This window comes from Crocodylus siamensis, chromosome 8 (genome assembly GCF_052110815.1).
Source record: "Crocodylus siamensis isolate JL-2025a chromosome 8, ASM5211081v1, whole genome shotgun sequence".
Taxonomy (NCBI): Eukaryota; Metazoa; Chordata; order Crocodylia; family Crocodylidae; genus Crocodylus; species Crocodylus siamensis.
This window is the reverse complement of record NC_143402.1, coordinates 54,730,844-54,756,260: the sequence shown is the minus strand read 5'-3', so window position 1 is coordinate 54,756,260 and position 25,417 is coordinate 54,730,844. Positions and strand designations below refer to the sequence as shown.

Sequence of the window (25,417 nt, the reverse complement as noted above, 5' to 3'; positions counted from 1 at the left end):
GCTGAATTGGTGATGGTGTTACTGGGTTGAAGCACCCCTGAGGCCAGTGCTCTGGGGACAGATGCATCAGGGACTTCTGAAGGATGAGTAGTGACACTGAGGTCCAGCCTGTAAGGAAGTACAGTGTGAGTGTGTGTAAACAGGGTGCACCCTCCAGGGATCATGTACTCTAGCCACACCCCACAGCCAGTGGGGAGCTCATTCCCTCCAAGCATATACAGCACCTGGCAGGAAGGGGTGTGTACTCCGTGTGTGCACCTAGCAAAACAGGGATCATGGGCTGTGTGTTCACACCACAATTGGAGCCGTTTACTTGGTGTGCGTACACACGCAAGGCTGGCGCCTACCATAACAGGTGGCACACACTGTGTGGGGTCTGTATAGCAGGGTGGGGGTATTATATACTTTATATTCAGAATGGGAGAATACCATATTTTCCTACATACAACACATACTATATTCCTCCCCACCCCCATCTACACATGACACTTGTCACTAGGAGACCCAGTTCTCTCCGCTCTGCCTTGGGATGACAAAACATGGTTCCACCTCTTTGCTGATGACCTCTGAGCATTTCTTAAAGGGAGGGGGTGGGGGTTTGTGAGGCAAAATTCTCCCCTTGTCAGCCTATGTAGGGCTGCTTCCATTTCAGAGGTGATTGCATTTCTGGGTGGGCTGGCTATAGCTGGGGCTTTGGGATGGCACCCATATGATGGAGCAGGGAATTTTCTTCTCAGGGTGGGTTTAGGGCGATCTGGGCAGGGTCTGGACTAGACAGCCACAAGCTTTTAATGACACAGCAGCAGTCTAGAACTTTCTTGTGCTCCCTGCATGAGCTTTAAGGCCTCAGCAGATCTCTGATAGGTGCAGGGAGCAGGATGCTTCCTTTAATCAGCTTTGCTTCATGTCATCAGGAAAGGAAACCAGTGAGGGAGGGGTTTTCCCCTGCCCCTAAACAGCTGCCACCCTGCTAAGGTGGCTATGCTCCAATCATATATAACTGAATGCAAGGAGGAAGGGGCCTTGGCTAAAGCAAGAGGGGGAAAAAGTGGGGGCAGGGGGAAGGGAATCTAAACCTTCAGGTCAGAGCTATTTCCCTCTCACTGAAGAGGCACAGGCCTGTGAAAGGGGGATTTCTGGGAACTGCAGACAGTGGCAAGGGTCTTGTCTGGCTCCAAGGCTGGGTGCTTTTAATGGCTGGATGCAGCCATGCTACATGCATTCATGGCTTGAAGCTCTAAGCTCCCACATGCCAGGAGTTGAGCTTCCCATCTTAGGCTACTAGCATCTACTATGCCCTGCCCTGAGCTAGTGACCTGGCAGCTGCTGGCTGAGCCAGGGGCTGGGCATGATGAGCAAGGTGGGTATTTCCCCTCTCACTGAAATGGAAGTGGAACTGTTTTTTTGCAATGAGATGGAGCAAGGCAGGTCTCTGGCAGGCCAGGCACTTGGGGCGTGTGGTAACTGGGGAGGGAGTACAATAAGGCTCCCTCTTGCTGTATGGCCCTGCTCTGTGGCATGGAGTTTGCTGGTTCTCAGGGCTGCCATGCTCCCTGCACAGCTGTGGGCCTATCCTTTCCTCCCTGCCTCTTAGTCCCTCCCTTCTGTATGCAAGGGTAGACATAACCTTTGCCTCAGGTCTGCCTCTGTACAGCCCCAAGAACAGACATCAGATAAGTTATACCTTAGGGACACAACCTTTGTTGGGAAGCAGGTTAAGACTGGGCCCTAATTCCATGAGGCAAAGAGTTTTTTTGTGGGAGGGCAGGGTAGGGGAAGTGGTGATCTCTTTTAGTAGGCTAAATGCATGGCTGGTTTCAGTCTGGGCCCAGGGCAGGTAGGTAGGGGTGAGGCTTTCCACAAGATGGGATGGATTTTTCGGCCAGAAATCCAGGGCTAAATCATATATGCAGCTTAGTAACTGAGGCAGCTAGGACCACACCCAGTGCCTTGTGGTTTCATCAGCATGCACTTCTACAGCTTAAATAGCATCTCTTCTCAAAGACAATTAAGACGACTAAGGCCCCAATCTCCAGCTAATCGATTTTGCTGGAATCATGCCAATCTCACAGAGGTGAGAGATCTGATTTAGGGCAGTGGAGGCTCAGCTTCCCAGTTCTTTCTATCGAGCTCCTTCTCCCACCTGAGACCCCCTTAAACCTGGATACAAAAGAGGGTTCCTTTGTGAGCCCTTGGCCCGGCAGCCTTGCCACGACCCCGCGTGAAAGAGAAAAACCAGAGTGAGGGCCCAGCCTGGCTCGGGGGCAGTCTCTGGTTTCCAGGCTGGAATAGAGAAGAGGAGAGAGTGATGAGAAGGGTTTACGGTACCTGGATGAGTCTGTCTGCCAAGGCAGCACTCTCCTACAGCAGATCCAGGCAGGGAAGGAAAGACGAAGGAGGAACGAAAGAGAGACAGAGAGAGACAGAGAGAGAGAGAGAGACAGCAATCACCAGAGTCACACAAGCACCCCCGCTATGGCTAGAAGCACAGAACAGAGCGAGGCGGAAGCAGCAAGAGAACCCAGAGGAGCCCAGGGAGATGAGAGCACCCAAGAGACCTCTTCTGCTCCAGAGCAGGCAGGACCAGTGATCCAAATGTTGGGCATGGGGGCAGGGGAAGGGAGAGGAGAAGGGGCTGGGATCCATCCTTGGCTTGGATCCATCCACCCTCTGCCATGACATAAGCAGCATAGTGTGTCCCCTACCCGCAGCATAGGTTATCCTAGCTCTGCATTCCCAGGGTGATGGAGGATCTCAGCAGTGCCCCGCCTCCAGCTGTCACCACTAAGGAGGGGCAGGGGGCCGATGCCCTTGATCTCTGGGCTGATAGAGGCCAGGCACTCTCCATCTAAGGCCTGATCAGTAGGGACCATGAACAAGTTGTGAAGCTCGGTGGTTCAGTGCCTCCTAAGTGCCAGGGCATGGCTGTGCCAGGTACTTTGACCCCTTCACACAGGGGCAGGGAGCCTGGGGTCAGGGGAATCATAAGTGATCCTATTTTCTTTATAGAAATTCCACCCCCCCCCCCATTAAACTTTATTTTGATCCAATTTAAAGGGCATCTACTACATGCACAGCAACCAAGTGAGCATAAGGCAAGTTTTGGCAGAGGCTGAGGCAGCCAAAAGGGGCTGCAGGTCCAGACAGTGGTAGATGCACAAATAAAAATCAACAGCATGGAGGAGACACAAAGAGATCAGGTGCTCTGCTCTGAGGACAGCCCCCCGAGATGCCCTCGTATGTAGGAACTCAGGATTCTCCAGGACTGAGGCAAGCTGCTTAAAGGCTTTCAACCCCAGTTCAAGCAGTAGTCCGGGGACTGGGTGTTGGATGGCTGGAGACTGAAGCAACACTGGTCCCCTCCCAGACTGTGGCCAGGCCACGCCTGGGCTTCTATTAGCCAACATGGCTGTTGTCTTAGATAGATGGTGGTGATGATGCTGGGTAGTAGAGGGTGGGGGGAGATGAGGGCTGCCGGGAGCAGGCTAATGGTCACCCTGATGGGGCTGGCTGCCAAGTGTGAGCCTGGAGAAGCGGCTGTGCAGGGCTTCGTTTTTGGCAGCCAGGCTAGTCTGGAAGCCCAGGAGGCAGACACGGACGCGGCCTGGCACAACCCTCACCTTTTCCAGAGTCTCAATGCGCTGCTTCAGGAGACGGTTCTCAGTCCGGAGTCGCTGTGGGAGGAAGGGCTAGTAGTAAGCTAGGGTGTTTAAAAACAGGGTAAAAGGATAGGGGTGATATCAAAAAATCAGACTAGTTGCACAGCTGGGAGAGGATGAACAAGACTTTCCTCAGGTCTGAGGAGGAAAAGGCAGGTGCAGCCTGAGGTTCAGTAGCAGAAAAGACTCCATGGACATGGACAGTTTGCTTATGGGATGGAGGGAAGCTGGGTGCTAGGAGGGAAGAGGTGTTACTGGGAGCTCCCCAAAAGGCAGGAGAACAGGCAGTGAGTCAGCTGCAGTTCAGAACGGGATAAGTCTGCCCCCTGCTGAACATGGGTGATGTCACAGCAAGCAACAAGCATGGAGCTGCCATGGTGGGATGTGGATGTCCCACCAGATTTGTGGCAGGCTCCAAGAGGGATCTGATTCACATAGCACCTTTCACCCCCATACAGGGACCTGGGTTCTGTATGTAGGCATCATATTATGTTCGTGTCTCAAGTGCAGCCACCACTGGGGTGAAGCACGGGAGCCATCTACTGGCACAAAAGTGAAGTGGCTGGAGGTCATCACCGCACCTGAGAGGCATTGGGAAATTCTCAGCCTCTTGGCACAAAGCTCACTGGGCTCCCTTCTGCTGTAGGGGCATGGAGAGCACGTGAGATGGGAGGAGACGGGACTCACCTTGATCTCGATCTGCTCCTCCATCTCTTTGTTCTTGATGGCTGCATACTCCTTCTCCAGCCTGTACAGACACAAGCCAGGTTGGGCTGGCTCTGATGCTCCCACCCTCCCCTGCTGGGGTAGGGCCTGGTGCCAAGGTCCTGGCTGCAGCTCTCACAGACTGCAGTCTCTAGGCCCAATGGGGCGGGTTCCCGACTCTGGATTAGGAGTCTCCTGCATGCCTTGATCCTCATACAACCCTTCCCTGGTACAAGAGGTTTGGAGCCTCCAGTAAGGGAGCTAAGGAGCCCTGGAATAGGCCCTGCCCCTAGGTCTGGTCTCCCTATTTTCAGCTCTTTTCTCCTGAGCCAGCTGCCCCAATGTGAGTCTGTCTGAAACAATCTCCCCAGAGAGGAAGGCAGGAAGTGAGAGCTTCCATGGCCAAAGCTAGGAGCTCTGGGCTGGGGCTGAACCCACAACACACACACACACACACCCCGCCTCCCCCTGTTAGGATACCAAAGGCTGGGCTGCCCCATGGACACCCACCTGGCAGTCTGATGTGAAAAAGCTTTTATGGCCTCCTGCCATTCCAGCAGCCTAGGCCTATGACACTCGCCCAATTTCACTGCAGGTGGGCTGGGGGTGGGGAGGGAGGAGTCCCAGTATCAGGGGCTGGGGCTTGGCTTGAATCCAGGTCTTTGTCAGGGACTTGGCTCAGGGTGGGAGGGAACACGGGGGGAGGGAGGGGGGGAGGAGGTCCCTGCATTGTGCTGGGGGGAGGGGGGGGGAACAAAACAAAAAAACCCCACAAACTCACCTCTTCATCTTCTTGGGGTTGTACTTAACCTGGTAGGCCCGGAGGATGAGCTTGTCAGGGCAGCTGTCAAACTGGTGGGGAATCACCTTTTGGAAGTGCTGGGGGCAGAACAGGAGTATGAGTTCAGCAATGGGGCTACCCAGGAGCCAGCAAACAGCAGCTCAGACTCTCCCAGGCCATCTCCCCCTTTGGCCCCCTGCCTCTCCCACCCTGCCTACCTGGTCTCTTCTGACTCACTTAAGGCCCTGAACAATGCCTCTCCACTCTGCCAGCCAGGAGGTTTCAGAGTAGCTGTAGAATGAGGAACCTGCCCTGCTGAGCAAACACAGCCCAAACCTCTAGCACTGGCAGCAGGGGAAAGGTTGGACCTGAGGGCGGGTGCAGGCTGGGGTCAGCTGAAGCATGTCTAGGGATCTGGGAAATCCCCCATCCATTCAGGGTCTGGGGTCATGGATGGGCTCTCACCAGCAAGGCAGCAGAGGCTGCACACAGCATTCAGTGCTCCACACCTTGCCAGGAAGGGAAAAAATTGGGGCACAGGAAATGGAGCAACTCTACAGCCCCCCTCCCCCCAGGCCAAGCCCAGCTTTGTGACAGCAGTGCTGTGGGTCTAACAGGGTGGGGAAGCTATGGTGGGAAGTGGTATCCTCTCACCTCGATACTGTGGTAGGGCTGCAGAGCTGGGACCACATCACTTGCTGTATGTCTATGGTCTGGCTGGCAGCATTAACCCTTGGTGTGGCATTGCCAGGAGGTACCTTAGAGGGGAGCTGGATCAAAGCCCAGGAATGTGGGTGGGGCCACTGCATGGGGGCAGAGCCATGTCACCCCAATATAGCATCAGGACTTTCTGTGCTAATGCATAACATCTAACTGGGCTGGTCTTAGAGAGTAAACTGAGTATCTTCAGCCACTATTGGGTTAGGGGTCACCCAACTAGTAAGCCCCCAGATGGGTGGAGGGATGCCCCCGTGCCAGGTGTGATGTGGAGCTGCTCTGACCTGCGACATGCCTTCCATGTCCAGCTGGATGAGCTCTGCTTGGTTGAACTGCAACAGGGCCATGCCCACACGGAAGATGATCTCCAGCCCCTGTGGAGAAGCACCAGGGAAGGGTAGGGCTGGGTGTAGCAGCTCTCCAAACACTGGGATGTGAGGAAGGCAGGGGAGCTGAAAGCCTGCAATAAAGCCCCTTAACACAACATTAGGGATTAAGAAGGGAACTGTGGGGAAAAACACACACCGAAAGTACCAGGCCCCTTTATAAATCCATGGTGCATCCACACCTTGGAAAGTTGTGCCCAGTTCTGGTCCCTATACCTCCAGAAGTGTTTAGAACTAAAGAAGGTCCAGAGAATGGCAATAAGGATGATGAGTGGTATGGAGCATCTTTCCATATTAAGACAGACTAAACTGGCCTCTTCTGTTGAGAAGAGAGATACTCGAAGAGGAATATAAGAAGGGTTTCATCACAAAATACTAAGTGGCAAAGGGAAAGTCAACAGGGATTTATTATCAAAGAGCTCTCACCAGGCAAGAACAAGGGGTCACAACATGAACCTAGGAGGCCATCAGTTTAAAACTAACAAGATAAAAGTTATTTTTCCCCCAGCCTGGAATTAAAGGGAATCAGAACTTCCTAGACCTTAAATACTGAAAGTTGCAAGTGGGAGAGAAACAGGAGAAACCCTAGTCAGATCCCATTCACTCTCCTTTCCAGCCTCTGCTCTCTGCCTTTCTGTGACACATGAGACTGGGAAAAAAGGACCTAGGGTCTGATCCAGGAAATGCCAGTAGGCATGTGGACATGACTCCACTGTGGGCATGAGCTGCACAAGTTGGCAATGAATTGCAAAGAAGTCCTCTCCTGTTAGTTTCTGTGGGTGCCCCAAGCTCTGGGACGTGATATAAGAGAGCTGCATGGATTGGTTGAGGGACAAGGCATAAAGCCCCTACTTAGATGACTATCATAATCTCAGCGTAAGACAGCACAAGAAATTCAGCAGAATCTCAGGGAAAGCCTGAGGCTTTCTGATTAGCTACTTTATCTGGAAAGCCCAGCCCTTATCTTCCGTGGCAGCTTGGCTTCATCTAGCAAAATCCGCAGTCAGGAGGAAAACGATGCTACGATTTTTTTTTCCAGCTATTTATCCTGTCCCAGCTCAGTGCCCTTGGGGAGGTTTTGCATCTGGAAGCAGCTGTGGGCTGCCTCCCCAACAAATCCTGTCCCCCACACCTGCCTCACCTCATACATGAAGATGTCGAAGACCCGGGTGGCCACAGGCAGCGGGAAGGTGGTGAGGAAGAGCGTGAGGAACCAAGATGAGGCGTACATGGAGGTGAGGAAGCTCTGGGAGCGGAAGTGAATGTTCAGCTCAGGCAGCTGCTCCTGTATAGGAGAGAAGATGAGGGGAAGGAGGGCAAACCAGGTGAAGCCTGCTGGCAAACACAGCCCGTCAGGGTCCTCCTGGGAATCTCTAGGGCAGAGAAGGGAGCTCTGGACTAGTAGAGATTAGGCTCGGTCCTCCTCATGGCTCACAGAGCTCACTGAGGCTCCGATTATCTTTGCTACCCCAAAGAGATCTGTAAAAGCCAATATCCACCCCCAACCCAGATCCATTTCTTTCTCACTTCTAGGCCAAGCCCCATGGGTTGAAGATGTTTTGAGTGAGGCTTGAACTGGTCTGTACCTGCAGCATGTACTCGAACTGATAGATGCAAAGCCCCAGCTCGGCCATGCTGGGCTTGAAGAGCTCCCGTAGCCGATACTCCTGCATCAGGCGCACGAACACACAGAAGGCCTCTTCCTCAGGCATCTGGGGGTGGGTTGGAAAGAGACATGGTTCTGTGTTCACTTCTCAGGGCAGCCCAATGAGGAGCTGAACTGCCCCAGAATGAGGCCAGGATGTGGAATGCAGGCGAATGTACCATATTTACTCACATGTTATGCACCCCTAAGTAAGCTCTGTGCCTTGTTTTTGTGGCAGTGAAGAAAAAACATTTTTCCTTGACGTGTTTTGGCAGGGAAAAATACAGGTGTGTGTCTCTGCGTGTGCATAACACACATCAGTAGGCGCAATGTGCAGGGAAAAATATGCAAGTGCAGTGCATGCGTGTGCAGGGAAAGTACAGAGGTAGATGCAGCATGTGTGCATTTGCAGGGAAAACACACAGGCAGGTGAAGTGTGTGCGTGCATGCATGTGAGCAGGGGAAAAAAAGACACAGGTACAACATGCATGCATCTGTGCACAGAAAATACACGGGGAGGTGCAGTGTGCGTAAGTAATATACACATGCAGGTGGACAGAGCCAACCTGAGCAGGGTGTGGGACCCCTGTCCCTGCCCTGATCCCACACACTCTGGATGCGAAGAAGCTGCCACTGCCAATGGCAGAGGTGCTTGCAGCAACAGGGAAATGGGCAGGGGTTAGCAAGTGGGTGGATGCAAGGCTGGCGGTAGCAGCCACGGAGTTGCCGTGGCTGCTCCGCCCAGCTCTGCAGGGCCCCCCAAAGCACAGGGCCTGGGGCAGTCACCTTGATTCACCTTCCTGCCCCGGGACAGCCGTGCAGGTGGAACATGCGTGTGTCTGCTTAGAAGACACAGGGAGGTGCAGTGTACATGCATGTGTAGGGAAGGAATGGGGCCGGGAGGGCAGCACGAAGAACCTGTGGCTATTCTGTTAACCCCCTGCTGCAGATATGCAGGCACAACAGGATACCCACCTGGCTTGAGAGAAGGAAAAAGAAGGTCCAGGCAGTTGGGTTCAAGCAGCAGTGCTTGCCCAAGTCAGCTGAAACCAAACTGCCAAGCCCCACCTCTCAAGCTGGGTGGATCTTCAGCTGACTTGGCAGATGCCACTGACTTAATGGGCTTCTGCAGGATCAGGCCCTCTGCTCCCTGCATTTCCTCACTTAAGGCACATGCCTCTCCCCTCTCCAATTTCCAGCAGTCAATTTTCTGAGGCAGAAAGGTGCACATCGTACGTGGGGAAATGTAGCATATGGGCACAGACACGCTACTTCAGGCTGATCTGAAGAGGGGAGGGAAAAGCTCCCAGAATTCTCTCCTGCCTGTTCTTTAGTGGCTTCAGGGTGTGAACCTAAGGCCAAAAAAAACCCACCAGGAAGGAAACAAAGTTATCAGAAACCTCCCACAAGGGTTTGGCCAGTTCCAAAGAGGGCCTGACTACTGCATTAAGCCCGTTGATTCACCTGTGAAGTATGGGAGACATTTTGAGCCACTGCTTGCCAGAACAAGCTACTCTACTTCAAAAGAAGATGCTTCAGAATTAGGTTAACAGGGCCATGAAGGCCATACCCCAGTGCCCAGAGCATGAAGGCATCATTTTAATCTTATTGGAGAGCTTTTTGTGCATGTTGGCAGAACTAGGAAGGAGTCAGCCAGGCTACAGCTGGCTCGGCATGCACTCCAGAAGGTAGCCGACTTGGCCCCAGGCTGACAGTAGGCAGGGGGGCTCTGGTGAACCATCAAACCAGTAGAACAAGGCCAAATTTCTGGAGGGCGTTAACAACCCTGTTAATTACTCTGGGAAGTGCCTGGGGCTGGCGGCTGCTGTCCTATGGTTGGATCACACCCACCTGCATTAACAGCAGTCCCACGATGAATGCACTGCCCTGACAGTAGCCGACCTCACGGTCCACCAGGGAGTAGGCCTGGAAGAGAGCCGGCAGCTGGCTGGGTTACGGTCCCAGGGATACACAAGTAGTCTCCTCTAAGGACCAGGAGGAAGGTAGGAACACAGAGTGGCTTGTAGCCAGAGGGGAACACGCAGGTCAGGGGCTTTTTCAGGGCCAGGATTAGCTTGAGTATCTCTGCTCCATGAACATGCTGCAGCAAGGATCCCATCCAGGGCTGTCCAACTGGCAGCCCATTGCGGGGGGGGGCAGTCAACTTGCAGCTTCCAGTCCAAGTGCTGCTCCCCACATTGCTCTCTGGGATCCCCCTCTCCTCCAGCTTCTGTTTCCTTGCCCCTGGGGCCAGGGAGACCAGGCATGCAAGCACCTGTGGGGCACCTGTGAAGCATATGGCTGGGAAGCTGTGGCCCTCAGACATGGGACAGCTCTCATCTAGCCACCGCAGCATCAGAAATGTGTCATAGACAATCACTTGCCCCACTGCCTTCAGGGATCATAGCATCTTTATTGCTACTGCTCCTGCACCTGGCAAACAGGGGAAAGCACACAGCAAAGCTGTTTAAACCCTCTTAAGCTCAGCCACACAATAGGACTGGTGTAGCATCTTGTTCAAGCTGCTGTGCAACCATGTAGGAGATGGGAAGGAGTCTAGCAGGTCCCCAGAGCAGAGCTGCAGCATAGGAGCCTTTTCTGGAGGTGCCATTTCTCCATGCAACATAGCTGAAGCCCAAAGAAAACCCAGAGGGGAGGACGGGGCTAGGCTAATTCACCACCTTTATTCAAGATGACATAGGAGGAGTGGGGGTGGAAATTAAGAGAAAACTCATTCATTCCAGCCAGATGCATAGCCCTGGGTTCCCTGAAGGCAGTGTTCTCAACCTTAGTAGACTCCAGGCCCCCCTTGGAAAATCCCAGCTCTTTGCTTTCACTTATTCTCCTGTAGTGAAGAAACACTAGAAGAAGCTTTCTGTTGCAAAGAATTCTGTGAGACCATGATAGGGCAAAAGGATTTTGACTCTATGGATTCCTATTGAGAATCTCTGGGTTTCTTTTGAGAAATGTGTAGGTGTCTGCACACCTAACGGTGCTAATATTTTGCAGCACCCCACAACACCCTTAAGAGGATCTCATGGGCCCCTGTTGAGAATCAGTCCATGAGAGAGATGGACTTCTGTTCACCAAGGGAAGAACCTATCTGCCAAACAGAGCAGCCCCGAGGCCCAGGCTCTTCCGCCTCCCAACACTGTGATAGGTGGGGAGGAATGGCCATACTCCTTCCTGGCCTATCAGCACTGTCTCTTCCTGTCAGTAGTGTGCTAGGGACAAAGGCCTGGTTCAGGGCATCAGAGTTGTGAGGGAGGGGAAAAAAAAAAAAAAAAAAAGTCTGAGGCAGAAGAGCCATGTGGTATAAGAGCAAGGGGCTCTTCAAGCCAGGGTGACCAGTTCCCAGCAAGGTGGATACTTCTTCATATTTGCCTGCCAGTACCACAGATTCTCTTCCCCTGATCTCACACCCAGCTGTGTTCTCTGCTTATAACCTCATCCTTAGGAGTAAAGGTCTCAAGTTTAGTTTGATCCAACAGCAGTCTTGGGTGCCCAACTAGAATCCAGCTTGCCCATGACAAGAATGGCCCCTACAGGACTAGGATGGGATGTCACACACATCTCAGTGCATCCAGCCTGTGGTAGTTGGTCTGTGGGCTCAAAGCAGTCAGGAGTACATTATCAGCCACAGTCTGGAAGCACCATCACAAGCAGCCCTGGCTGGGAGCCTTTAAGTGGGCTCTCCAAGGGCCCTCAGAACAGGGCAGGATGCAGCCAGGAGAAGCTGGTCTTGTGGCTGCCAGGGTGAGACTAGACTCAGCTCCAAAAATGGAGCTTTCCATAAGTGCTTTGGAAGCCTTGGACTCGCAAAGGCTGCAGATCCCAGAAGACCAGCCAGGCTTTCATCCATTACCACCTCACTTTGATCCATTGCCAGGGAAAGCAGGAGAACTTTAGAGCCCATGTACAGCCTGCTCGCTGCTATTTGTGAAGCAGGACATCAGAGAGCAGCATAGGCATCTAGGCTGCAGCAGAGGTCCAGAGATCATAATAAGACATATATATATTATTCAAGGGAAATTGCTTCTTGCGCCTTAATTGTTCCATGAGTTCTGTCTTCTGGGACTTGTATTTCTTGTTTGAATTTCCCTTTCAGGCTAGGACTTGCCAGGTAAAAGCATTTAATATGGAGGGGTAGGCAGGCTGCAGGTCTCTGCACCGAAAAGGTGTTATGTGTTTGACATCAGCACTAAGAAGACTGGGTAGGAATGGACCTTGCTTAAAGAAATCTCTCCACTCCTGGCAACTGGCAGCTACAGTGCAAAAAGGTGGATTCTAATTGGCCTCGTAAGCCATCACTAGGGAACAGAAAAGGTGAAAAAGACCAGGAGTTTTCAGCCCCCTTCCCAGGCCTTGCTGGAAGTGGAAGGGTCAGGTTTGATTCTGTTAACCAACATCGTGACAAGAGCAGTGGGGCAGGGATGTGAACAAAGATACACCATTAACCTCTCAGTCTGCTGAGGCAAGAGATCTTGGTTTCCAAAGTTTGATGCCCAGAAAGAGACTAATGTTGGGGAGTCCTGGATACCCCTCACCCATTGCTGCTGTGCTGGGTGTCACTACATTCCTCCTTCCAGACACCGATTTCAGAAGCAGTTCAGTCTGAAATCGCAACCATTAGTATGTGAGAGGAGGAGGATGGTGGGGGACAGTTTCAAGGAGTTGAGATGCACAGGCTGGTTCATAAGGCAACTCCAGGAAAGAACAAGGGTCACAGGTTATGACTGTTTTCCTGCTCTCAATCATCTCTTGGCCAGTGGAGTAATCTCAGAGAAATGGCTGAGAATACAGACATTTGGATCTGTATAAAGCTTCAAAGGCAGAGGGATGGGAGTCTGGAACTTGCCTCAAACCATGAAGACAGATTATGGAGGGGCCCAAGATCTCACCACCCACTAGTGAGTATGCCTGTATATTCTCTGCTGTACTGTACATAGCTGCTCTTGGCCATGTTGCTCAGTTGCTAATATCCCAGTAAACTAGTGCATCACTGGGAAGAACTTACTTTGACTTCTCTTGTACTTCTCTGGTTAAAATAGCAGCCTCCAGCACCATCCTAGGTGTAATAGACTCTCCTCCCCTTCCCACAATGCTTTGCAGAAGGGTTCTACAAGCTAACAGCTCCTTTTCACCCTCCACAAATGTGTCAGTTCATGCCCTAAACCAGAGGCAGGCACAACTGCTCCAAAGCCTCCTTCCTGGTAAGCTGAGCCACGAACCTGGCTTGCTTTTAACATTCCTGTTGCTCTAGGCATCCTCTGTCAGGGACTCAATCAAACCAGCTAATGAGCCCCACAGAGCTGCCACTGAGTCATCCTTTCTGCCTAACCATGTTTCAGAAGGCAGCAGACTGCACAATGACACCACTGTTGCTCACAGGCAAAGGTCTCAGGCCAGGCCAGTGATTCTTAGCTAGGGTGAAGTGGCACCCTCAGGTGCTGCAAGATCCTTTTAAAAGGTGCTGTGCAATATGAACAGTGTTAGGTGTGCAAACACTTACCATGATTCACAAGATAAATCCAGACATTTCTGATAGGAATCCAGAGCGTCACTTATCTGCTGTGGTCTGAGTTCTTTGTAACAGAAGAACTGCTCTAGGATTTTTCTGTAGCCAAGAAATGAGAAAAGGCAGAGAGCTGGCATTTTCTGAGCCTCCCCCCTGGTGGGAAATGAGGGGCAGGTGCTTGAGGCTAATGAGATTAGGAACCACTGGGCTAGATGGCTCCATGGTGGACACTCCTTCTCTTACCTTCATGACATTGAAAAGGACCTCCTGACCCAAGCTGTCCTGCCCCTTGAAGAACTCATGCTCGGGGTAGGTGCGGGCAATGTCCCTCCGAATAAGCTTCTCACAAGGCGAGGACATTTTTAGCAGCTCTGAGTATTGGTTCTTAACTGGCATGTCCGTGGCGCTGCATAGGAGCTGCCACACGATGGCACGGAAGTGGTGTGGGATTCCTTTTCGAATCAGCTCCTGGGGAGAAGCAAAAGTCAGACCACGGAAAGCCAGTAGGGGAGAAAGGTCCCAGGGCCTGGGGGATTATGCAGCCCAATATGGTGCCAGATGACTAAACAGCTGATGTTCTGTATGTAAACAAGGCTGCCATAAAGAGGGAGAACACCTCTCCTCTCTTGCTGCAGATAACAGGACATGGACAAATGGCTTGAAGTTGCAGCAAAGTCAGCTTAGATTGGATAAATCAGCAAAATTTTTACTGTTAGAACAATGAGGCAGTAGAATAGATGCCTAGGGGAGTTGTGGATTCTCCACCACCAGAGGTGTTTAAGAAGAGGTTGGACAGCCACTGGTTGGGAAAAAATCTAGGCTTCTGGGCTTTGCTAGTTGCCCTTCTACCCCTTTCTGCTACATTCATCAAGGTGCTTTTAAGCCTTCCTCAGGGGAACTGGGTGTTGGCTGCAGCCAAGGCTAGGGATGGCAACTAGGCTGTGCCAGTGCTCCTGCTGGGACTCAAACCCAGAAGGTCCTGCCGCTCTGCTCAGGGTCAGACTTATGTCATATTTGGGATCAGGAAGGAACTTTACCTTCTGGTCAGATTGGTATAGATTGGGGGGGGGGGGGTGGTACCTTCCTATGTAGTAGAGGACATGGCCCTTTACTTGGGATCTCTTGAGCATTTATTAACAATCTTTTATAGCAGCAGGACTTTGGCTGCTGTGGTTCCCCTGCTTTCCCTGAGGCAGGTTCAGGCTTGATATCTGGTGTTGTGTCAGGGTTCACGGTAGTTTTGCTTAGAGGTTGGACAATGAATTTCTCTGGGGTGGGTTAGACAAGAGCCGATCCTGCTTCAGGCAGGGAGTTGGACTGGATGACCCCCTGGAGGTCCCTTCCAGCCCCGCTTCTCTAGGACTCTATGATCATATGAAAGCCAGGCTGATAGGGACTTCCTGATGTCACATTTAGCTCAGCCTCCTGGCTCACAGCAATATCAACCCTGACTAAAAAAAATCAGCCCAGCTCAGTGTCTGTCCAACCTGCTCTTGAACACTTCCAGGGATGGAAATTCCACCATTTCTGTGGACAACCTGTTCCAATGCTTGACTATCCTCATAGCCAGGAAGTTACTCTTCATTTCCAGCCTCATTTCATCCCCACCCCCTATGCATCTTGAGGGCATTACTCCTTGCCCTGTCTCCTATGGCCATAGAGGGAATTGTAATCTCCAGCCTCTTTATAATCCTCTTTCAGGTATTTGAAGCCCATTATCAAATCCTCCCTGCCTCAGCCTTCCCTTCTCCAGACAGAATAAAACCCAGGGGGCTGTTAGCTTTTTTTGCAACAAGAGCACACTATTGGCTCATGTTCAGCATATGGTCCCTTGTCACCCCCAGGTTCTTCTCTGTAATGCTGCAACCCAGCCAGTGATTCCCCGGGATGGATCTGTGCATGCAGTTATTCCATCCCAAATGCAACTTTGCACTTGTTGATTTGTGACCATTTCTCCAGTCCGTCCAAGTCATTCTGGACCCCAGCTCTACCCTTCAGAGCATCTGTGACTCCAACCCAACTTGGTGTCAACTGCAAATTTGCTAAGATGGAAGACTGTAGCCAGCTTGGAGACATCCAGCTCTTCTTACCAGTGTAGATGAGTGGGAAGAAGAGATAGGGTTCATTTTTGGACACCCTTTGATTCCAGCAGTATTAGCAAGGGGCAGGAGATAGGGGATACCTGCATCACCAGTCCCAACCCCCTCCTTCTCACCTTCAGCAGTTTCTCCTTCTTCTTCCGCCACTCATCCCACTCATTGACAATCCTTCCCCACAGGATCCAAGTGTCCTCCTCCAGGTGGCTCAGATTGGAGGAGGCTGAGGAGCTGGAGACTAAGGAGGAACCACTGTTCCTGCGGGAGCCATTCATGGAGCGCATGGACTTGGAGTCTGCTTCCAGCAGCCTACAGAAGATGGGCCCACCATGATGAGTGACCACTACCAGCCACCTTCCCCAGCATCAGGGAGCACAGACATCAGAATATCCATATAGTTAAGCATGCCCCCTTCCCTAAGCAGTGCCATATGCGGTCAGACCAATGGCCCATCCAGCCCACAGCTGGTCTTCAACAGTGGCAGCAGCAGGTACTTTGGAGGGAGATCACAAACTGGGTACATCTATAGCACAGGTACTCAACCTCTGACACAGGCCCAATGACCTGTGTCATCCTATCCACACAGTTCCCCACAGGTCTGGAAATTTGGTGATGGGGAAAGTGATGACAGCAGCTCACCCAGAGTGACCCTGCATAGGATCTGGCCAGACAGACCCATGCCACTCATCTGGCCCATGAGGTCCACTGATTTGGCATGTTCTACCCCATCACTGGTCTGCAGATGCCAGGGATATACCCTTGACTGCTGTTCAATAATTGTGAATTAATCTATTGTCCATGGACATATGTCTAGTCTCCCCTGTTTGATCTGTTGCTCTGCTTTCTCTCCCCAATCCACTGCTTGCCATGCACAGAGGCTGCCCATGGCACTTATGGCAGGTTGGTGACCCCTCTTTTAAAACATTTTCCTTGCTCATTTCAGTGGTTGTGCCTTAGTTCTCCTTCCATTAGAAAAGAGTTCTCAAAAAAGTCATTAGCCTGAAACCACCCAGGTCAAGGGCAGAAGCAAGAAGAGAATCCATGGGATAGCTTAGTGGTTCTCTCATTAAGATTTAAAGAAAAGCTAAAACCTGTGGGACTGCAGGAAGGAACTGGACTCCAAGGGACTCTATAATGGAACATCAACTTCTTTATCAGGGGATCTATACAAAGACTAACTAGAGCTGTAGGTGAGTGTTTCCAAGAGGTAGTTTATGCTGAGTTGAGAGCAAACTCTGCATTCCTCAGGAAGATTTTTGCCCCCATCTCTTCCATATTTTGACTCTTGAACACTTCCTTCTGCCACCCTGATGGAAGAGGCCATCCTTCAAATACAGGAACAGAGTTAAGACAACTTGAATCAGGCACTTCATTATTTCCAGATCATTTTAATAATGGTTTCAAGTGTCCCAAATAATCTGAGTCAAGGTATTCAGCCCAAAAGCCCTGGAAGAATACTCAAGTAAAGCACTGTGCATCCAGGAATGTGACCACCTAGCTATTCAACACAGTAAGGCCTTTTAAAAAAGGAAAGAGTAACAAAAGATCAGGCTTTAGGCCAAAAGGCTGAGCTTACTCATGGAATTCCCCCCCCAACTCCCAAATGCTTAATTTCACAACACTGATGTGAGGGACCTTTGTGTTTAAAATGTAAAGGGAAGCAGGTGTTTGGAGGTCATCTGCTAATACACCTCACCAGCTCTTTTGTGGCTTGGCATACTGTTGTACCATGGGCAAATTCACCTCATTTCAGAAAGGTAAGTTCAGAAAAAGTTTGGGCCGAGACTAAATGAACAAGCTAACAGGTCAAGGAGTGCTACAAGAAGTCAGAACACCTTTATGACTACAGCAACTAAATACTGGAGGCAAGGCTAGGATCCAAGAAATGCAACCCATTTCACTGGGTCTGGACAGCAATCAGTTCAAGCAGGTCCCAATCCTAGTTAGGGGTTGGAGCAAGTCCCAGTTGAAGATACTCTGCCACCATGTGGCCATTTCAAGTCATTGCATGCTGGATAGTGCAAAAAAGTCAGCCTGGCTCTAACAAAGTTGATTGAGCTGGGGCAATATAAAGCAGAGGTTGTTCAGGCCTTCAGCATCTACAGCACTGAAAGGTAAAGTGCTTTAAAAAGAAACTGAAGAGCAAAGCAAAGAAGGAAAATACTCACCCTATAGTAACATGCTGGCATGCACTTCATGGGGGTAGGAAGGGACAGACACATATGGCATAACACAACATGTTTAACTGCTGATGTAGGGAAGTTAAGGAGGAGACCAAGAAAGGAGTGAAGCTGCAAGGGATCACCATAATTCTCACATAGTGAGCCCTGGAATATAAAACACACGTTGCTTTTGAAAAAGCAGAATGAAGAAAAAAAAGACTTTCCAAGAGTTACAGCTGCATAGAACAAAGACAGAGCCTCATCTTCAGTTGATTCACCTTCTCTTTTCCTGTGCAACTAAAAGCTGAATTCCCAGCTGCTTGTGAAAGCTCTATGGGTGGATGTATGATTTTGAAATGAGCTAAAAAGTCTGGGAAAGAGAGACCAGAAGCAGATAACAGCCCCAGAAAGGTTAGCTTAATTAGTGGAACATTAAGATTATTAAAAAAAAGGAGATGATCATTAACACCTGTGGAGTGAAGAACAATAAGCCATTAAATTAACTTACTCCCTGAGCTGCCCAAGCACTAATATCACAGCTGCTGCCCTGTGGAACAGGAATCAAACCAGGGTGCTTCCAACCCCAGCTTCTCCATTTAATATACACATCCTGATCTGGAAGGGTGGGGGGCAATTTTGTGGGGGAATAGTTTGTAGTGTATGTGAGAAAATATGTTGATGAACAGGATGTAGTGAACCATTATTGTGCCTCCTGCTAGAGATACAAGTGTTTGTCAGCCACCCCCAGGGCTTGGGACTTCTGCTTTCCATTTTGTCTGAAGCTCTTCATCGTTCTGAGCTCCTGACCCTTTACATCAGGGTTCTACAGGGTTTTATTTCACCCCCTGCTTCTCCAGCCGTTCTACCAGGGCTGGCAGCCAGCATGGTTTCCTTTCAAACATACATCAGAAGTCTTTCTGTTTTGCTGAGTTCCAGAAGACCCAGGTGCATCCCACACAGGCAGAGGGGTGGAAGGAAATCTGTAACTAAGCTCCCAAATGAGATGACAACCACTGAGTGTGGGGCAGGAAGGATACTGTTATCATCTCAAGGGCAAGGCCAGGCCACACTGTTTTACTGCTGCATCTGAGAATCAGAGATCTTGCTACAGAGCTGAGAAATCAGGGGATTTCACTACAGAGAATATCCCCTTCTAGACACTCTCAGAGGATGGCAATTCGGGGTGAGAAGATTCTTTAAATCTTGCTGATGAGAACTTGGAATACTTTGTGGCCAAGGAGTACCCAGAGGAGGAACAGAGTGGAGATTGAAGGACCCATGACAATCCGGGGCGAGTCTCTAATACAACGGAAATGGTATCGAGCCTGAAGTCTTTCTGGCTGCAAATGTATCATGATATTAGTGTTACCTTTCTACTCTCCCATTAACCCACTTACAGATTCAAGGTCATTGAAGAGACTGACTTTAAGGAGACCAGTATTAACATGCTCTATGTGCCCCATCTCCACTGCTGGTCTGATACCTTGCGTCACACTGTCCTCCGAGTCATCCAGACAGGACCTGCCTCTTGCAGTTAACTGCCCACAAGTAGCTCAGAGACCCAAAAATAGTATTTGCCTTCAAGGCCCGAAACAGTTACAGATTGGATTGTTCAATGCAGGCCTCTCCTCCCACAGAGGGAAGGTGCCCTGAACCATGAGTAGGAGGCACTGAAAGACAGTATTTATGGGCTAGCACTGGAATGATTTGTTGCGAAGGCAACAAATTCCAGAACCTCTGGGCATGGCTGGGCTGGGGCAGACCATACTAAGGAAATTGGAAAGGTCTCCTCATCTCCTCTGGGATGGCCTCAGTGGCTGTTTTGAGCCAGGGAACATGTGTCCCAATTGGGTACAGATCTTCTTCCAGTCAGATTGTGACATAAAAAAAAAAAAATGAGTTCCCTGCTCAAGTCAGGTCCTCAGAGAATGAATGAATTGATAAGAAAAAAAAAAAAAAGCCTTAGCCCAGGCCTGTCCAACGTATTCAGCTCTGCTAACTGGATCTGGATCACAAGGCTCTCAGGGGCTGGATGACCTACCTCTAGCAGCAGGGCAGTGGCTCTGGCACCTTTCCCACAGGTCACAATTTAACCCCTTGCAGGCTGCAAGCTGCCAGTAGCACAACTCTGTTCTAAACTGATTTCTGCCAACCTCCAAAATTGCATTTAAAAGGGTTTTCTTTAAAGAGACACTGGAGTTTTGTGGCCTGGCTCTTAGTAAGAGGAAAGAAGAACACAAAGCAAATTTCACTTAGCTGCCTCCTCTCACAGCTACTTTGAAACTAGTCAAACCACTCTCATATAGGTGCTTGCTATGGAAGTGGGTGTGCCTTAGGTGCATTAGCCCTACAGCCAGCCAGTTTGGGCAGACCACTGAATGGATTTTGATTTTTGTTTGTAGATGCTTGAAGCAGCAATTCTCAACTAGAGGGATGCAGCACCCTGATGTGCTGTGAGACTCTTAAGAGTGCCCTGCAGTGTGCAAACACCAGCACAAGATTCATCAGACCAAGCCAGAGATTTTTCAGCAGGAATCTAGAGTGTCTAAACAATTCTGACCTGCTGTGGACTTGCCAAGGTCTTTGCAACATGAATTGCTCTAGGATTTTTCCTGTAGTCTAGAGTCCAAGAAATACAGTCATTTCTTAACCATCTGTTCTAGTCCTTCCATCTGACAGGCAACAGATCATGATATTTCAGTGTGATTCTTCACCTCTGTCTTCTGGGAAGCTAACAAGTAAAAACTGATTGTGTGGACACTCAGAAGGAATTCCATCCTCTGAGACACAACATACAGACAGTGACAACAACTGCAGCCTCTGTATGTGAAAGGGAACAAGCTGAGTAAGGAACCTGATGTCTACCTTTCTCCATAAGGTTTTGCAAGCTTGAGCTACATAGGGTTCAGTGGCTAGGAGCAGAAAGAGCCTTACTGTGTTGGGGTTGCGTGTCACAGATGACAAATTTGCCCGTCTTCTAAAAATGTGCGTGATGGCAACAGGAGAGTCATTCCCATCAGAAGCTATGGAGAAGGCAGGTATGATATTTGTCAGCAAAGCACCTGCCAGTGGTCAGATGCTCCCAGAGGTCCATGTCTATAGATCTCACAAGAGTTAGGTTTATGAGTGAAGTCTGGCTCATCACAGGCAATGCTTGCCCTCCTTAAGAGGGAACCAAGTGGCTGTCTCCAGAGCTTGGATTTGACCCAAAGTAATTAAATCTCCCATTAGGAAGGCAAGCCCAATTAGGACTGTTTCATAGATGGGAGGAATGAAGCACAGGGTAGTCATCTTGCCCAAGGCTAATCTCACATCAGGATTCCAGCTCCTGAACTTATCAACTCCCAGTCCAGCTAACCAGAAAACTGGCCTGTTATTATGGTGCTGGGGACCCCAGGTACTGTGCTCAGTGGATGTGCTCATGTAACAAGCTCCTGGAGTTGCCGCTATTACAGGGGCATCTTAAGGGAATATCAGGAAGGACATCAGATCAGCTGACCAGGTAATGCAGACTGGCAAGAATGCATAGAGCTTTTCATCACTAGGTCTTTGGAATGAGCATGAACTTTGGCCAATATCATATTTACTTGCAAAGAACATGCACCTTTCCCCAGCAAAAGCAGCTCTCCAAAATTGCGGGGAGTCTTAAGCAGAGAAGCTGATATTTGGCTTGGAATAGAAGTTTACCCATTCCCCCGCTCCCTGCTTGGATTCCTAGTCCACAGACTAGCAGTAGTGGTATTTCTATTCAGATGGCTGACAGTCTTTTGACCTCATGGCTCATAGTTCTTCACTCCACATGTGTGATCATCTCTCCTTTCTACTTGCCTTGATGTTCCACTAACCAAGCCAATCTTTCTTCTGGCAAATTTTGCAGTCCACTTACTATTCCTGGTCCCTCTTCTCCTATTCCATAGCCTTGCATGATGTTTTTCACTCTTCAAAATTGTAGATCTGCCCATGGAGACCAGTCCTCAGTAGCAGCTGGAGTTTCAGCTTTTGGTTAAGCAAGACAGGGAGGGTGACAGAGTTGAAGATTAGGCTCTGTCCCTGCTCTGCAAAGCCATGTCTCTAGAAAATAAAAGTCCCTTTTTTTGCCCTTCATTTTGCTTTCCCAGAAACAAAGTGTGGGTCTCACTTAGCAGGGCACACCTGCTAAATGTGAAGGAATGCGATAACAGTCCTTGATCACTGATCGACTGGATGGCTGCTGGGAGTCTGGGTGGGAAGGACTTGGGCAGTTCCAAAGGTATATACTTATTGTTAATTGGGCTAAGCTGCCCTTTCACTGGGAGGGAACAGAGATAGTCTTCAAGCACACACACTCCTTGGCTTTTAAAGTTACCTCTTGTCACCTTGGGGCTGCCTCAGCCATAGTTCCAAGTAAAAGCATAAATGCCTAACCTGTTCTGCTCCTCCAGCTTTGCCAGCAGCTCTAGCTCATCAGGGCTCAGGTTCTCAGAGTCTGAGGTGGGAGAGCAGGCTGGTGCTGAGTTGACAGATGAAAGGGCATCATGGGAGGAGGAGTCAGGGCTGACTGCAGGGCTCGCCATCTCAGGAAGGCTGAGGGTCACAGGGACATTCATTCGCAAAACCCACAGGAACACCCTGCAGGTAGGTCAGGATTTCACCTGGAAGTGAAAAAGCAGCATTAGCATCTAAAAACAGCACCAAAAGGTGGTGTTAACCCTGCTCTTACCCCAACAGCCTCAGCTTTCACAGCAGTTGGCTCCCTTATGTCCCATTGAATCATAATGCTACTCTAAACCAGTATCAGTGCCAATTAATAAGATCACCTGCATCTCTGAGCTCCAGGCCCATGCTCCATCAGAAGTCAGTAAATTGCCTGCTGCAGGTTATTGTGCTAAACTTGGCTTGCCCAGGGCATTTTCTGTGGTCTTTTCCAACAGCAGATCTCCATCTGGGCAGAAAAGACTAGGTCTCCAGCACTCAATGGGCTTCAGACTCTCTGCTGTAAGTGAGAGCTAGAAGGTAATTTTAAGTCTGTTTTAAAACCATCTTAACTGAATGGATGCTGTGGACCCAAGCTAAAATTTTGACCCAGGCTTATGTGTGATCATCTCTTCTTCATAAAGAGTTGAACTGAACCTAGTCACCAAGATGTGTTTATTCCTAAGAAATCATAGATAAATTGGGCTGGAAGAGATCTTCAGATATCTAGTCTAGCAATTCCAAAATTCTGAGATTGTGCACAATCAGTTTAAAACAATACAACCATAAGTAACACCAGCAAAAGTTTGTCATGTAAAGTAATTATAACAAATCTGTTAACATATACCACTGTCAGGATGTCTATGTACCAGTGGTGGTAGCCATACCACAGATTGGGAACCGCTGATCTAGTCCAACCTCCTACCTGATGCAGGATTAGGCCTATTCAAGCCATCCTATACAAATCTATAATTTAAACTCTTCATAAAAATATTGTGAACCCTGACAATACAGGATCACACCCAAACCTGCCAGGGGCAAAGAAGGGGAACCACAGCAGCCAATGTCATACTCCTTTAAAAGGTTGTTAATATAGGCTCAAGAGATACCAGGTAAAGGGCCATACCCCTGCTACAGAGTAAGTGTTTTCAGTACCCTGGGATGAAGTTCATCAGACCCTACTGATTTAAATTCAGAGTATAACTCCTGTGCTAATCTGTTTAATTATATCAGTTTAATACTTCCAATACCCACCCCCACCATACTTCCTCAACAAGCATCCACCCCAGCATGCCCTGTACCCCCCACACAACACCTCATACCCCTCCTGCAGCCTTTCCCCAACCCCACCACGCAATAATTATAGCACAGCAACTCTGAAATGACTATTACTTCCACCTAGGGAAGCAAATCAGTATGAACTCCAGAGGGATCATAACCTCTACTTGAGAAAAGGAAACCCCCTGGGTTTTTCATGGAAGACTCAAAATACCAGGCCTAATACTCACAGCTTGTCAGATCTTATGAGTGATGCATCACTACCAACTATATTACCTACCCTCCATATTCAGCCCTCATCACTGCAGCATTCAAGTCCCTCATAATCATCTGTGCTTCACAGGGCAAGGTTCACGTGAAAGCCAAATCTGATTTAAGATCCTCCAGATGGAAGTCCCTTGCAGCTCATTCACACCCCCACCACCATCCTCCATTCATGAAGGTTTGGTCGTTCACAACTGGCAAAGCCTCTGTGGAAGTCTGGGGGGGGGTTGGGGGGAGGGGATGATTGGTTGGGTGATGGCAGTAGGGCAGCCTCAGATATTAATATGTTTTAGTGGCTGGTGTCACAGCCTTCAGGTTGCTGAAATGTGGTTTCATTTGTGAGTTACTTCTAGATTTTAGACACAAATCATTCCCAGTAAAGGAGAAAGTGCCAGTGACTGAGATGGCAAGGTCCACAGAGTCTAGTTTATGGTTCACAAGAACATTAACAGCACACAGAAAGATATTATACCCCTCCTTCAGCTTGGTTTCTGGCTGCCCAGTGCAGACCAGAAGGCAGGCCATGAGAAGTTAAAAGTTCTCTGGAAGGCATCAGAACATTGGGAATCCGTTCAAGAACATCCCACTATAGATGGGATCAGTACAGACTGTTGTAGCAGGAAAAAAAGCCCCTAGGATGACATGAACAAGCCTGAAACAATACACGAGTAGGGGATGCCGAACAGGTTCATGAACTGATAAACAGTAAAGGCACATGGCACCAAAAGTGACTGACGATGAGGAAAGCATGTAGTATGATACAATCAAAGCAGGGTACAATAGCCATAAAGGCTCATTATAAAGATAGTTAATGAGCAAACTGTAATATGCAATAATGCAGGCTTGATGTAAGGCTTTTTAATGTAGAGAGTAGAATGCAAACGTTCTTTAGATTCGGGTTTAACGTGGCACTAGCCCTGTTGTTGCCCAGTTTGATGACCTGGAAGACAATATGAGTAGAGTCATGGTGAGAGTTGCACAAAAGTAGAGCTAGAAGGAACCTTGAGAAGTCATCTAGTCCAGTGATTTTCACCATTTTCAGACCAGGACGCATTTGTAAATATCAATGGACAGTCCCTAGCCAGTGCCCCTCACTCCCAACCTGCTGCTCCCCACCCCCAGACCCTAGCCCCACAAAGGGGTGGGGGTGGGGGGGAAGGGCCAAGCATCCCCTTACAGACTGCAACTCTGCCAGCTTGCAAGGGAAAAAGCCAGTTTCCTCTTTTTTTTTTTTTTAAACTGGGCTAATTTTTTTTAAGAAAGGAGAATCCATTTTTAAAAGTATGCTTCCGACTCTTTCATATAGATGCTTGGAACGCACTTTTGGGTCACGACCCATGGCTTGAGAAACACTGATCTAGCCCAACCCCCCTGCCTGAGGCAGGATCAGCCCTACCCAAAAATCACCCCAGAGGATACCAACACCTAACCTCTTCACAAAGTTACCATCAAACCTGACAACACAAGACATCACACTGGAACCTGCCACAGGTAAAGCAGAGGGACCATGGCAGCCAATGTCTTGCTGCTGTAAAATGTTGTTAATATATGTTCAAGAGATTTAAGGAAGAGGCTGTGTTCCCTTGTTGTAGTAGGCAACTCCCCCCTGCCCCAGTCCACACCAATTTAACCACGAGATAAAATTCCTTCCTGACCCCGAATATGGCATTGGCCTGACTCCAAGCAGAGGAGCTAGACCCTGTAGCCAGAAACCTCTGGTTTTAAGTCTCAGCAGGAACACTGGCACAGCCCAG

At 49.6% G+C, this 25,417-nt stretch overlaps 1 protein-coding gene across 4 annotated transcripts in view; it reads right to left on the bottom strand.

The window, feature by feature from the left end:
* EVI5L (ecotropic viral integration site 5 like) overlaps positions 1-25,417 on the bottom strand; it is a 57,545-nt gene that overhangs the window by 17,777 nt on the left and 14,351 nt on the right. For all 4 annotated transcript variants that reach the window (XM_090059921.1, XM_090059923.1, XM_090059920.1 and 1 more), the window contains exons 2-11: positions 22,074-22,300; positions 15,627-15,816; positions 13,655-13,879; positions 9,745-9,819; positions 7,835-7,960; positions 7,390-7,533; positions 6,147-6,236; positions 5,146-5,243; positions 4,347-4,407; positions 3,621-3,674 (exon numbers count right to left, since the gene is read on the bottom strand). In XM_090059921.1, the coding sequence (XP_089916047.1) occupies positions 3,621-3,674; positions 4,347-4,407; positions 5,146-5,243; positions 6,147-6,236; positions 7,390-7,533; positions 7,835-7,960; positions 9,745-9,819; positions 13,655-13,879; positions 15,627-15,816; positions 22,074-22,255 (1,245 nt within the window). In that variant the 5' untranslated portion in view covers positions 22,256-22,300. The remainder of the gene's footprint in view (positions 1-3,620; positions 3,675-4,346; positions 4,408-5,145; positions 5,244-6,146; positions 6,237-7,389; positions 7,534-7,834; positions 7,961-9,744; positions 9,820-13,654; positions 13,880-15,626; positions 15,817-22,073; positions 22,301-25,417) is intronic.